General features: G+C 45.7%; 1 protein-coding gene across 1 annotated transcript; it reads left to right on the plus strand.

Moving 5' to 3' along the window:
- The first annotated feature begins 238 nt into the window (after positions 1-238).
- Positions 239-12,568, plus strand: LOC8053647 (cholesterol 7-desaturase nvd). Its single transcript, XM_029990434.2, has 3 exons — positions 239-380; positions 1,233-1,828; positions 12,404-12,568. The coding sequence occupies exons 1-3, from the start codon at positions 239-241 to the stop codon at positions 12,566-12,568; spliced, it is 903 nt and encodes a 300-aa protein (XP_029846294.2).
- The last annotated feature ends 211 nt before the right edge of the window (positions 12,569-12,779 follow it).

Consider the following 12,779-nt stretch of genomic DNA (forward strand, 5'->3'; position numbering starts at 1 on the left):
AAAAGGACGGGGCAAGCATTATTTATGTTTAAGATTCGTCTTGTCCTGATTTGATTTTTGAGCTGGTTATGTTTTATAGACTTATCCGTATAGTTCTTTTTTAATATATCAAGTCAACTTCATACGGTCGTTGTAGGCGTAAGCCAGTGGTTATCAGCCTCGCGCCAAGCAATGCGTCCACTCTTTTTCAGGTATGGAGCTAGTTGTCTTTCGAACCCAAGACGGCGCGGCACACGTGATGGACGCATACTGTCCCCACCTGGGTGCACACTTGGGGATCATGGGACGAGTAGTGGAAGATTGCATCGAATGCCCCTTCCACGGCTGGAGGTTCAGGGGAAACGACGGGGCTTGCACGCATGTGCCTTACGCAAGCAGAAGTAAGTAATGCTTGCAGCAATACATTTATAGATCAATTATCGAGCAATATAAGGCACTTGGATTGGATGGCAATCGAGGCAAGCACCGTTCCAGATTAAATATTTGGTGCTACAGTGCAATATTAAACATAACATTCTAGTCTTCGTTGCGTTTAATCTAACGAGACTGTTAAACAACGAATAATGTCTTGTGACACGTTGAATACAAGTTGCAAGTAATCATTGTATGGCGAATTATTTCTAACTGACCATGAAATACTACCCTAAGGACTACCGGGTACGTTTTTCGCATCCAGTTTTTCTTCGTTAAATAAGAAAAAAAAATGTTTTAGGTGAACAAAACCAGGTTGCCTTCTTGCAGTTGACATTACTAGAGAGAATGCAACATCCATCAATGAAAAATTGCCCATCATAGAGAACATGACACCCAACAAGTTTAGTACTCTAATACTTTTTGGAAGATTGAGGATATACAAAAATGCTTATATTCTTGTTATTTTTATTAAATTCCTATGTATTGAATTCTAAAAAACACAAATAACTGAATGCATACTCAATGAACCTTAGCTCACCGGACATGAGCTCACCAGAAAAAAAAAAGCTCGGCGTTTTATTAGTGCGCATGGATAAAAGCACATTCATCGAATATTGCTGGATTATGTATATATTTTTATAGGCCCTGATTGTGTATATAAATAACAGAGGCATGAGAAACGAGCTGGTAAACTTTAATTATAAAAAGACATAAAATGAACAATGCGTTTGCGGGCACATCGTCTCTTCAATAAAGCACTATACCCACAAACATACTTTCTGATACACTTGTAATTAGGTCACTCTCTTGTAACACAGCACCGGACTTCGTGAAGGCCAAGACCTGGCTTTGCCGGGAATCGTTGGGCTTTCTCTTCATCTGGTATCACGCTGACGGCGAAGCACCGTCGTGGGAACTGGAAGATGAGCCGGAGATCAGCAGCGGCCGGTGGAAACAGACGGCAAGATTTGAGAGGGTCGTGTACGGCCACATACAGGACATCTGCGAAAACGGAGCAGATGTCGGTCACTTCGAGAAGCTCCACAAAGCATCGGGCTTAGTTTCCGGCGAAGAGTACGCCAGCAACACCGGATATTCGTGGAAAGGACGCCTGCTCTCGCACAAATACGACATTTCGTGGTCTGCCGAGGGCACCGTGGCTCGTACTAAAGCTCCCATTCGCGTGTCCATTTTTGGTCGAAACTTCGATAGTTTGACGGTCAGAGGACTCTTCAAGTTGGTTGGACCAGCGTTCTTCGTGTTCCATGGCGAGACCAGGTGGGGCAGCCTCATCACCACTATGTCCTTGACGCCCGTGGGTCCTCTAGAGGTCAAAGTGGTCCATCTAACGTTCAGCGAGCCTAGACTACCTTGGGTCGTGCGAAAAGCGATTTACATGGGACACCGTAACATGGTAAGTTTTAATTCTAAATTAGAAGAACAAACAAACAAAAACGGCACATCGAAAAAAAAAAAAGAATTCGGAAGAGCATGTTTTTCTGTTTTATTCACTTCGATGGAGGTTCGTCGAATTAGTTTCCTTAAGTTAATGTAATTTTTTTAGTGGCCTGATTATATTTTTTTATATATTCATATTTTGATGCGTTAAACGGTGACGACCAGGGTTTCTGTATATGGCTGCGTTAGCTTCCAGAGTAGCAACACTGGTAATGACCATAGAGTTGTTTTAATGTGCAGTAGAGGTTCAACTGGCGGTTGTGTGTTAATGCAAATTGAAGCAGACAGAAACAAGTTGAAGGTTGACTTGCGGTAATGCGTTTCTGTTGGAAAAAGTGAGTGAATTTTCTCGCTGCATTTGATGTAACAGCAAATGTCACAAATAATTGGTACGTACTTGATAGCTTAGAACATTCCTCAATTACGAAGACGAAAACACTAGCCAGGTATGCCGTTTTTCTTTCAAATTCATGAAATTAAACAGTGCTAGAACCGCTTCATAGATGTATGTGCCCTGTTTGTAGTTTATCGCATAAGTAGGACATATGAGTGTTCCATTTCAGGTCGAAATCAAAATGAACACCCAAATATTTCACGTTGTTGACAGATTTGATCGGGTCACAGTTACACGGATGGCAGCATGAGGAGTGGAGAATAAACCTGAGAGTAGCTTGGTGTATTTTAAGCGAGTTGCGGAAGCAAACAAGCTTTGTTTTGGAGTTGTTGATGTCAAGGAGGTTATCCGCAAACCAGTACATTCGATGGATGGCATTCGTCTGGAGAGTGTTGACCGTAAAAGTGACATTAACATGACGCTAAGTAAGGAGGGTGCCATCAGCATATTGATGATCTTGCAGCCATTGATAGCGTGAGACGTATCATTGACAAAGATATTAAAGAGTAAAGGTGAAAGAACAAATCCTTGAGGTACCTCCGCTTTTAAAGAAAGGAGAGAGCTTCTGAATTTCCCAGTTAAAGGGACAATGAAGGCGATTGTATTAAATTTTTTTAAATGGTGTTTTTAGACTTGTTGGGAACCTGGCATACTGCCCAATTTTTTATAGAGATTTGTGACGCGTATTTCTGTACTTACGAAAGAACTGAAGAAACCGAAACTGAACTATCTGCGTTTCTCGTTTTTGTGCCTCCGAAAACGGAGGTGACGTAGGAGTGACGTCACATGTGAATTGTCGGTACGGGTAGCATTTAGGGCGTCGAGACTCTGGTTACCGCGGTGGGTTATAGCAGCGCGGTGGCGCGGTCGTTTCGTCGGACCAACATGGACGGCAATGCCGCTCTCGCGAGCGAATTCGGGCTCCCGTTCAGTGAGCTGACACCAACAGAACGAGAGATGCTCCTAAGGACACGGAACCCTTCAATTCCTCTTTACGAGGACGCCCCAGAATTGCCGCCGACCCAGAGTAATTCGCCTCACACCTACGCCCAGACTCCGACTAACCTGAAGGTTCTGTTCAAAGTCTCCTGACCGAAAATGTAGCGAACAAATTCTGACGCTATCGCCGAGACCTCTACGCAAGACAACGCTGTTCAACCAGACTTCGCAATGCTTCATCGCTTGGGAGTAGGTGAAAACTAGCGTCGCCCGAACGATCATGGGTCTTCAGTCGACCGTTTGAACATCCTTCAACAGCGCACAAATTTGGCATGACTACCGCTTTGCAGAATCCCTCGAGTGCCGTGTTCCTAAAGTAAACACGTCACCGACATCTGAAACCAGAACCAAAAAACTCCCGCGTGCTCCGCGCTGTGTTCTTTATTTTATATATTTTGTTTGCCCATAGTTTCTCGTTGCCCGTTTCGCGTGGAGTGTAGCAAAGAGAAAAATAAATATGGTGTTTTATTTACGGTTTAGTTATCATTTTCGGTTCGATTTATAGTTTTCATGGTTATTCAAGTGGAATTAGAACAGTGTTCATAAAAACCACGAACCAAAGCGTGACCGAGGACAGGTGTCTCGTATCGACCAATCGCTGACACGTCCCTTGTGACGTCACGCTTCCAGGCCCCGCAGGGTCACGTGACCTCCACTTTTGCTGGTTTCTCCCGCAACGCTCGGGGCGTCGCCTCGATCGATCCCGGTACGATTTTTACCGTGACTGTTTAATTGATTTGCGCGGCACACATGCGCCGGTTTTGGCTGAAATTTGGGCAACGTGGCCTGAGGCGTGCCGGGAACCCAGTTCAATCGCCAAAAAAATATCCGAAATTGCCTTCATTCTCCCTTTAAGACAAATTGAGAACGATTAGTTAGAAAACTTTCTAGTAAATAATAAAACGGACCCCGAAAACCTAAGCGTTGTAATTTTTTTAGAAGTAATCGATCACTGACAGTGTGGAAGGTCTTGGATACATCTAGGAAGCGCGCACAAGCGAAGATATTATTATCAAACGTTGAGTAGAGGTAATTTCAGAAATCGTCAAGAGCCGGTTGGGTGCCTCTCCCAGCTACGAAACCATATTGGGTGGGTGAAATAATGTCATGTTTATCTATAAAGCGTTCATAGACTGAAGAAGGAGTTTTTCAAGCATTTTCCCTAAGATTGGTAAAATCAAAGTAGGACGATAATTTTCAATTTTTGTTCGCGAACCCCCTTTGTAGAGTGGTCGTACAATGGCAACCTTAAGACCATCAGGTATCTTACCGATCGTAATGAAGTCATTCAACATAACTAGGAGAACCTTCTTAATCTTAGCGAAATTCTGTTGAACATCATTTGTGCGAATACTATCACTTGTTGGCTTTGAAACTAAACAAAAAAGAGTAAAGCTCGGCATCAGTTAACGGAGGAAGAAAAGCTGACGCAAAGGATGTATCAGCCAGAGTACATTGTTTGTTAACAGCGGCTCGAGTCACACCAGTATATTTACCAAAGAAGGCATTAAATTCATCTGCTAATGACGAGGTGACTGCACCAAAATTATTTTCAAGAGTTTGGTCAACAGATGGTTTAACCCCAGTACTTCGAAATTGGATTATCAGTGACCATGTTTTGGTCGATATAAGCTTGTATTCTTCAAACTTTGATGTAAAATATCGTCGCTTCGCAGAACGAATGACAGCGTAGACGCAATTTCTGACCTGCCGAAATTCAATTTGCAAATTTGCATCATTAGAAGACATCCGATATCGGCTCCACAAAACGTCTTTTTCTTTAATTTTCTTTAGGATATTGTAAGTCAACCATTCGTGATGAGGTCTGCGCATTTTTAAGGTAACAATTCGTATGGCAGTTTCAGTGAACGAGTTAAACACCTGAACAAATTCTGCATACAAATCAACGCCACGAGCGGAGCCCAAAAAGCCATCCCAGTCATAAGAGGCAACAGCTTTGTCGAAAGAGAGAATGTCAATAATCTGCACCTCTCTGATAATGTTAGACTGAGGTTCAGAGGTCAAAGTGTGTGTTATCCGACAGGCCACAAAGTAGTGGTCCGCCAACTTTTCAAGAATTACAGCGCTGTCAACATGATCACTTGTTGCCCATATGCAAATGTGGTCAATACAAGTAGAGACGAGGTTTGTTCCTACAAATTCTTTTCGAGTGGGGGCGTCAATAACGCATTCCAGACCAAAGTTCGATAAAATATTTAAGTAGTCACATACGATTGGTGTCGTTGCCTTCGATACGTCTACATTAAGGTCTCCTATAATGCAGAGGTGTTGCATGGAGGATAAAGAGGAGAATCTCGCAAACAACAATAATAATAATAATAATAATAATAACAAACAATAATGATAATAATAGTAATAATAACAACTAATAATAATAATAATAATAGTAATAATCTTTTTAGTCACGCAACGCTTTCGGTACGTCAAATGACGGGTCCGTCTAAGCCGACAATGACTTGACGCGCCATCTTGGCTCGTGGTTGCGTCGTCGCTACCGCCAAGGCTCGTGCTCCCAGTTCCAGTCGCAACGGTTGCTGGAAGTTGGGGAGGGCCCACCGCCGCAGTCTGTCGTATTCGGTCCCGCTCGCTCCGCCGACGCCCTTCCTCGTCCATGTCCAGGTGCTGGTCGGTGCCGCTGCTGTGACGATTCGTGGCCACAGAAGTCGACTTGCGCTTGGTCGTGGCCGCTGGATCAGGCGTGGTCCATCCCACTTCTGATATGTTAGAGCCTCGACATGGGAAACGGGGACCAGTGAGAGTTTAAAAGGGAGCGTTTCATACACGTCTGGCGGGTACGCCTGCTCAGCAAATAGAACAGTGCGCCACGCGGATGATGGCGCGAGCTTGGGGACAGTTGTTTTCTTTTGCGACAGCACTAACACATGTAATGTTATGTTTTCTTTTCTATATAAATTGCCTACAAAACACTACAATATGTCGGAAGTAATGGAGTACGCTTTTGGATACATGGGATTGATTTTCGTAATATTCTGTTTACCTGTAAATGTAAAGTGCTTACCCTATAGATAGGTATATATAGCATAAGTAACTCGAGTAGGCATTTTCATTTAATGTTCAGATGACTGTTACAAGCGGGGATAGACCGCACGGCCGGCAGGACGTGGCTGGCTAAGCAGAAACATGACGCCGTCGTTCCTTTCGCTTCAGGAACTGAAGAAGAAGTGTTTTAATGTCTCGTGATGGCAATCGAGGTAACCGACGACTACCGCTATGAAATCTGGTAGCGCTAGCAGCCAGATAGAGATTGTAACAACTCTCCCCCCTTAGAACATTGCAAGCGTAAAAAGAACTAAGGAGAGTAGCGCTGCACGGGTCTTCTAGCCCTTGCGCTACGTCGCAGATGCGGTGCGCTGCTGGTTGTGGCGAGGACAGTGCTACTGGTGTCCATGGGTTTGCCAACATCGGCAACTGTGCCAACTGGTACCATAGCAACGGAATCATGTGGAACCGTAACTGGATCAGCAGTTTGGATGGTGTCTTCTGTTTGTAGTTCTTGCTGATCTGCGGCAGTCTCGGGCTGAAGTGGCTCGGTGACTGCTGCAGTTGTTTCCGTCTGTCTGGGCCGCAGGTGGTCACCATGACGATGCCACACTGTACCGTCGCTGAGGCGGACTTGTGCTGATGAGTTACTGGTGGCGCCTATCACACGAGCAGGCAGCCATGTCGCACCTTGACGGAAATTCCTTGCGAAGACTTCCTCTTCAGTGCCACATGACGGACCTTGCCGGCACCCTTTATCCATGTACAGCTTCTGCTTTAGCTGTTTGAGTAGTACTGACGACTGGAGGCTTGGCCGGAGGACATCTAACGGTGTTTTAAAACGTCTCCCGGTCAGTAGCTCGCACGGCGCTCTGCCGGTGACCTCATGCGGAGTGGTCCTGTAGTGGAACAGAAGTCTAGATATCTGAGTCTGGAAACACCCAGATGCCCTCTTCTTAAGTTTGTTCTTGACAGTTTGAACAACACGCTCCGCTGCACCATTTGAAGCTGGATGATAGGGTGGTACAAGCATGCGGCGTATACCGTTGCGTGTCAAGAATTCCAAGTATTGTTCACTTGCGAAGGCAGGACCATTATCTGATACTATCAGATCTGGCAGTCCATGCTGGGCAAATGCTACTCGCAAAGCTGTGATAGTAGCTTCTGTCGAGGTGGATGGCACGGGGAAAACTTCTACCCACTTTGAGAATGCATCCACAATGACTAGGAAGGTTCGCCCCATGGATGGGCCTCCAAAGTCAATGTGAAGCCTTGACCAGGGCTTTTGTGGAAAAAGCCAGGGTGTCTGCTGAACCGGCTGTGGAGCCCGTTGATGAGCTTGGCAAACTGTGCAGCTCTTCACGTTTTTGGCAATATCATTGTCAATACCCGGCCACCAGACGTGGCTTCTGGCGACCATTTTGCTTTTCTCAATGCCGGGATGGCCTGCATGAAGAAGCTTCAGGACTCGATCTTGCAACACTTGTGGGACTACCACTCGTGCTCCCCAGAGCAAACATCCGTCATGAAGGCTTAGCTCAGTACTCCTTGCGCTGAATGGGTTCCCTTCTGGTCCCAATGTAATGCCCTCTCCTCTCAGGACAGCAAGCATAGCGTTACCCAGAAACGGGTCATTCTTCGTTGCTTGAGCCACTACAGCAGGTGACAGAAGACTGGGGTAAGCCTCTTCGAGCATAAAGATTTCAGCTGGCACAGGTTCTGAAACACTGTTTGTCGTCACTGGCAGTCTACTGAGTGCGTCCGCGTGTCCCAAGTCTTTCCCCGGTTTGTAGAGAAGTTGGTACTTGTAAGCAGAAAGCTTGAGAGCCCACCTAATGAGTCGAGGCGAAGCGTGGACTGGAATCGGCTTGTCAGGACTCAGCAATCCAAGTAGAGGCTTGTGGTCTGTGAAGGCTTGGAACGGGTTTCCCCACAGGTACTGGTGGAACTGCTCAACACCGTACACCAAAGCTAATGCCTCTTTGTCGAGCTGGCTGTAGTTTTGTTCGGCTCGGGACAAGCTTCTGGATGCGAAGGCGATGGGTCGTTCTTGACCATCGGCTTCCCGGTGTGCCAAGACGGCGCCAATCCCGTACGGTGAGGCATCGGAACTGAGACACACAGGCTTCTCTGGGTTGAAATGAGCGAGAACCGGAGCTAAGGTGAAGAGGTGCTTGCTTGACGTGAAAGCTTCCTCTTGGTCTTTTCCCCACTCCCACTTCTTCCCGTCAGTGAGAAGCAAGTGCAGTGGACGAAGACGTCCAGACAGGTTAGGAAGGAATCGTCGGAAGAAGTTGATTAAGCCTAAAAAACTTTGAAGTTCCTTGACATTTCGTGGTGCCGGGGCATGTAGGACAGCTGCCACCTTGCCGAGACCTGGCGACAGTCCTTCCTTGCTGATGATATGCCCAAGGTATTCTACCTGAGGCAAGAAGAAGAGGCACTTGTCGGATCTCAGCCTGAGTCCAACGTCCCGAAGGCGAACGAGAACATAACGAAGATTGTGAAGGTGATCTGAGTCGGACGTGCCAGTGACAAGAATGTCATCAAAGTACACAGCAACGTGTGGCAGTCCTCGGAACAAGTTCTCCATCTCCCGCTGGAAGATAGCTGGAGCCGACGAAACCCCGAATGGAAGACGGGTGTACTGAAACAAACCCATGTGTGTCGAAATGGTCACATACTTCCTGGAGTCTTGCTCGAGAACTACTTGCTGGTAGGCATCTCTCAAATCTAACTTTGTGAACTTCTCGCCCCCGGAAAGCGTGGCCCACAGGTCTTCGATCCTTGGAATGGGGTACTTCTCCAATGTTGCCACTGGATTTACGGTAACTTTGAAGTCACCGCAAATCCTCACACGGCCATCCTTCTTGGCCACAGGAACAATGGGCGCAGCCCAGGTTGAAGTCTTTACTGGTACAATTACACCCTCTCTTTGTAGGCGCTGGAGCTCTTGTGTAACGCCATCCTTCAAGGCAAAAGGTAGCGGACGTGGCTTGAAGAACTTCGTAGGAGCATCTTGTGGAACATGAATAGTGGCTTCCCTGCCCTTGAAGGTACCAAGGCTTTCCTCGAAGACTTCCGAAAACTCGTGAACCAGAGTTTTCACATCAGAAAGAGAATGAACGGTTGCCTCCACCTCCGAGAAATTGATTCCCAGTTCTCGAATCCAATTGCGTCCAAGCAGTGTAGGGGAACCATCTCCAGTAAGGAAGAGAGGTAAAACCGCCTCCTTGTCTTGGAACTGTACTCTTGCATCAATTTTTCCTTGGACCGGAGTCAGTTCCCCGGAATAACTTCGCAACAGCACCATAGATGGCTTGACAGGTACGGCTGGAAGTAACTCCTGAAACCGTTTTTTTGACATGACGGAGACAGTCGCTCCCGTATCCATCTCCATGCACAGTGGCTTGCCGCAGACGTTGACAGTGACGGTGAAAGGCGGTGACGGCACGGAGTTGTCAACCGGCCACATGTCAAAAACCTCGGACGATGTCACCCCGCTATCTTCAGTGTTGTCATCCAGGACATTCATTGGAAGTGTATGAGGAAGACGGGACTTGCGTCCTGGCCCTGAAGAACGATGCTTCGCAGGTTTGTTCTTGGACGACGGAGCGTCCTTCTGTTTTGAATTAAACACCTTCGACAGGTGTCCCCGCTTCCGGCAGTAGTTGCACGTAGTATTCACATGCTTGCAGCTGGACGCAAGGTGTCCATCTCCGCAGCGGTAGCAGGTGACGTCTCCCGCCGGTGTCGTGACGCGGTGAGTCGTGAACGCATTGGTGCTCGAGCTTGCCTGGCAAATCTCTCCGGCGTCCTTCTTCGCTGCTTCCATGGCCAAGGCGGTCTTCACGGCATCCTCGAACGTGAGGTCCGGCTGCTCCAGAAGTCTGGTCTGAATTGTAACGCTGCTTATTCCGCAGACTATGCGGTCTCTCAGCATGTTCCCTAGTTCTGTTCCAAAATTGCAGTGCTCCGACAGGCTCTTCAATGCTGCAACAAACTTGCTTACGGTCTCCCCTTCCGCGCGAACACGCGAATTGAAACGAAACCGTTGAACGACAGCAGAAGGCTTGGGGCAGTAGTGACTCCCGAGAACGTCAAGAACCTCGTCTAAAGACTTATCTTGTGGTTTGGCGGGCTTCACCAGGTCTCGCAGTCGGGAGTAGGTCTTCGCGCCGCAACAGCTGAAGAAAATGTCCTTCTTCTTGGTATCGTCAACGTCGTTCGCAGAAAAAAAAGCTTCAAGACGTTCGACGTATGACGGCCACTCCCCACTTTCTCCCTCAAAAGGTTCAATTCTGCCGAACGTGGGCATGGCGAGCTGAGAAGCTTGAAGAATGCCTGGTGCTCGCGAACTTGCACGTCGCGAACTTGCGACGTTCGAAGAACTTGAACGAAGTCTTTTTCCCTCGTCGCCAATTGTTACAAGCGGGGATAGACCGCACGGCCGGCAGGACGTGGCCGGCTAAGCAGAAACATGACGCCGTCGTTCCTTTCGCTTCAGGAACTGAAGAAGAAGTGTTTTAATGTCTCGTGATGGCAATCGAGGTAACCGACGACTACCGCTATGAAATCTGGTAGCGCTAGCAGCCAGATAGAGATTGTAACAATGACCTTCTCTAGAAACGTTTAGCCACTTGTTTTCTGTCAGTAAGTTAATGATAAATCTCTGCAAAGCATCGCAATGCAAAAATACCTAGGGTGTTTTTTTTTCGGCTGGTTTAAGATGGAACGTACACGTTGACTATGTTGTTCGCAAATCTTACTGGAAACTTTGGTACATGAAGCGTAATTCGAAGCACTGTCCTTCGGATGTAAAGCTCACTGCATATCAGACTCGTGTAAAACCTGTCCTAGAATATGCTTCCCAAGTTTCGGGTTTGTATAGAGCTACAAACTGACAAACGTAAGAAGGTGCAGAGATTCGGATTACATATACAACTAATGCAAAATGAACGAATATTTTGCCCCACTTTACGAAATCGCTCAACTTGATTTTTTATCGACAAGGCGTCGAAGAGCGAGACTAAAATTTTATACCGTATGTTAGACGATGACTTAAACATAGACACTATATATAATTTAACTCCTCCACTATTTCGCGCCACGAAAGGTATTCATAATAGGGCTTTTGTTCACTTTCTGTGTCAAAGTAACTCTTTTAAAGTTTAGTTTTTTCCACGTACCACATCCAGGGATGGAATAGACTTTCTGAAGCATATGTAAATTTGCCATCAGCTGATTTATTTCTAAATGGTTTGGAAAGTTGCTTGGGGAAAGGGTTATTGTTACACTTTAGCGTATATTTCTACCGAGAATTTGCACGTCTTTCTGTTTTTTGACAACTTCTTGTGTAAATAACTTTTTAACCACTCCTGCAAGAACCTCTAAAAAGATGTTAGCAGTATGTGCAAATAAATGAAAGGCATTTGAATCGCGAAGTTACCTAGACGTCTCAAATATATACAGTTAAAGTCACGAAATAAGTATAAACGCATAACAAATATACATAGCGCAAGTAATTGGAATGCGCATTTGTAACGAATATGTTTGATTTGCGAAGTTGTCTAAACATTTCAAATATAAACAGTTAAAGACACGAAATAAGTCTAAACGTAGCAACAATATACATACCGTAAGTAATTGGAGTACGCATTTTAAAATAATGTATTTGAAGCACGGAGTTTTATAGACATTTGAAATATATACAATTAAAGACACGACATAGCTATAAACCTAGCTAAAATATGTATACCTGACCTTGGTCATTACGACCAAAGATCCTTGCTGATGTGATCTGCGAAGGCCGTGTCGAAACCGTTATTTTATATTTAGTCGAGTTATTGGTGAACAGGATGCTCCGAAAAACCAAACGTGCAACAGCTCAAATAAAATAAAAATGAATAAAATATAATAAAATAAATTTTATTTGCTGTCACATGATCACAACCAACAGAAACGTTCAGCCCAGCTGTCGTGATACAGGGGCGATTCACATTGCTGTAAAAAATATGTATAGGAGAAAATATATTTCCGTTGATAAGACTGAAGCTTCTGCATAAAGCAATGATACAAATTCACACACCTTGACTTGTTTTTTGTTTTTTTGAACAGCTCGATCGAGACATCATAGTTTGGAACAAGAAAAAGTACCACAAAAAGCCCGTTCTTGTGCCGGAGGACCGGTTCATCGTTGCTTTCCGCAGATGGTACTCCCAGTTTTACAGCAGCAAAAGTCCAACGTGGGAAGACACGAAGGACACGTCTCTGGAGTGGTGATATGACGTTGATCAGGTCTGGTGAACGGTTGACTCGTGACTCTGTGCCTGGGTCACGATGTAAGATACAGCCTGTGCTCCTCGGAATACTTCCTAACATTTCTATAAATATAGGGTGTTTGAGAAAAATACTAACTTTTTCGGCAACAAGCTGCTAGCCACGGCGAATGTCAGAGATTGCCGCAAAGCACACTAACTAGCAAAAGAATTAC

The sequence above is a fragment of the Ixodes scapularis genome, unplaced genomic scaffold (assembly GCF_016920785.2).
Source record: "Ixodes scapularis isolate PalLabHiFi unplaced genomic scaffold, ASM1692078v2 PGA_scaffold3__209_contigs__length_174095766, whole genome shotgun sequence".
NCBI classification, from domain to species: domain Eukaryota; kingdom Metazoa; phylum Arthropoda; class Arachnida; order Ixodida; family Ixodidae; genus Ixodes; species Ixodes scapularis.

Coding starts and splice junctions, on each gene's coding strand:
- LOC8053647 (XM_029990434.2), top strand. CDS start 239: ATGGACGCATACTGTCCCCACCTGGGTGCACACTTGGGGATCATGGGA. Junction 381..1,232: donor TGTGCCTTACGCAAGCAGAA/GTAAGTAATGCT, acceptor CTTGTAACACAG/CACCGGACTTCGTGAAGGCC. Junction 1,829..12,403: donor ACATGGGACACCGTAACATG/GTAAGTTTTAAT, acceptor TTTTTTGAACAG/CTCGATCGAGACATCATAGT.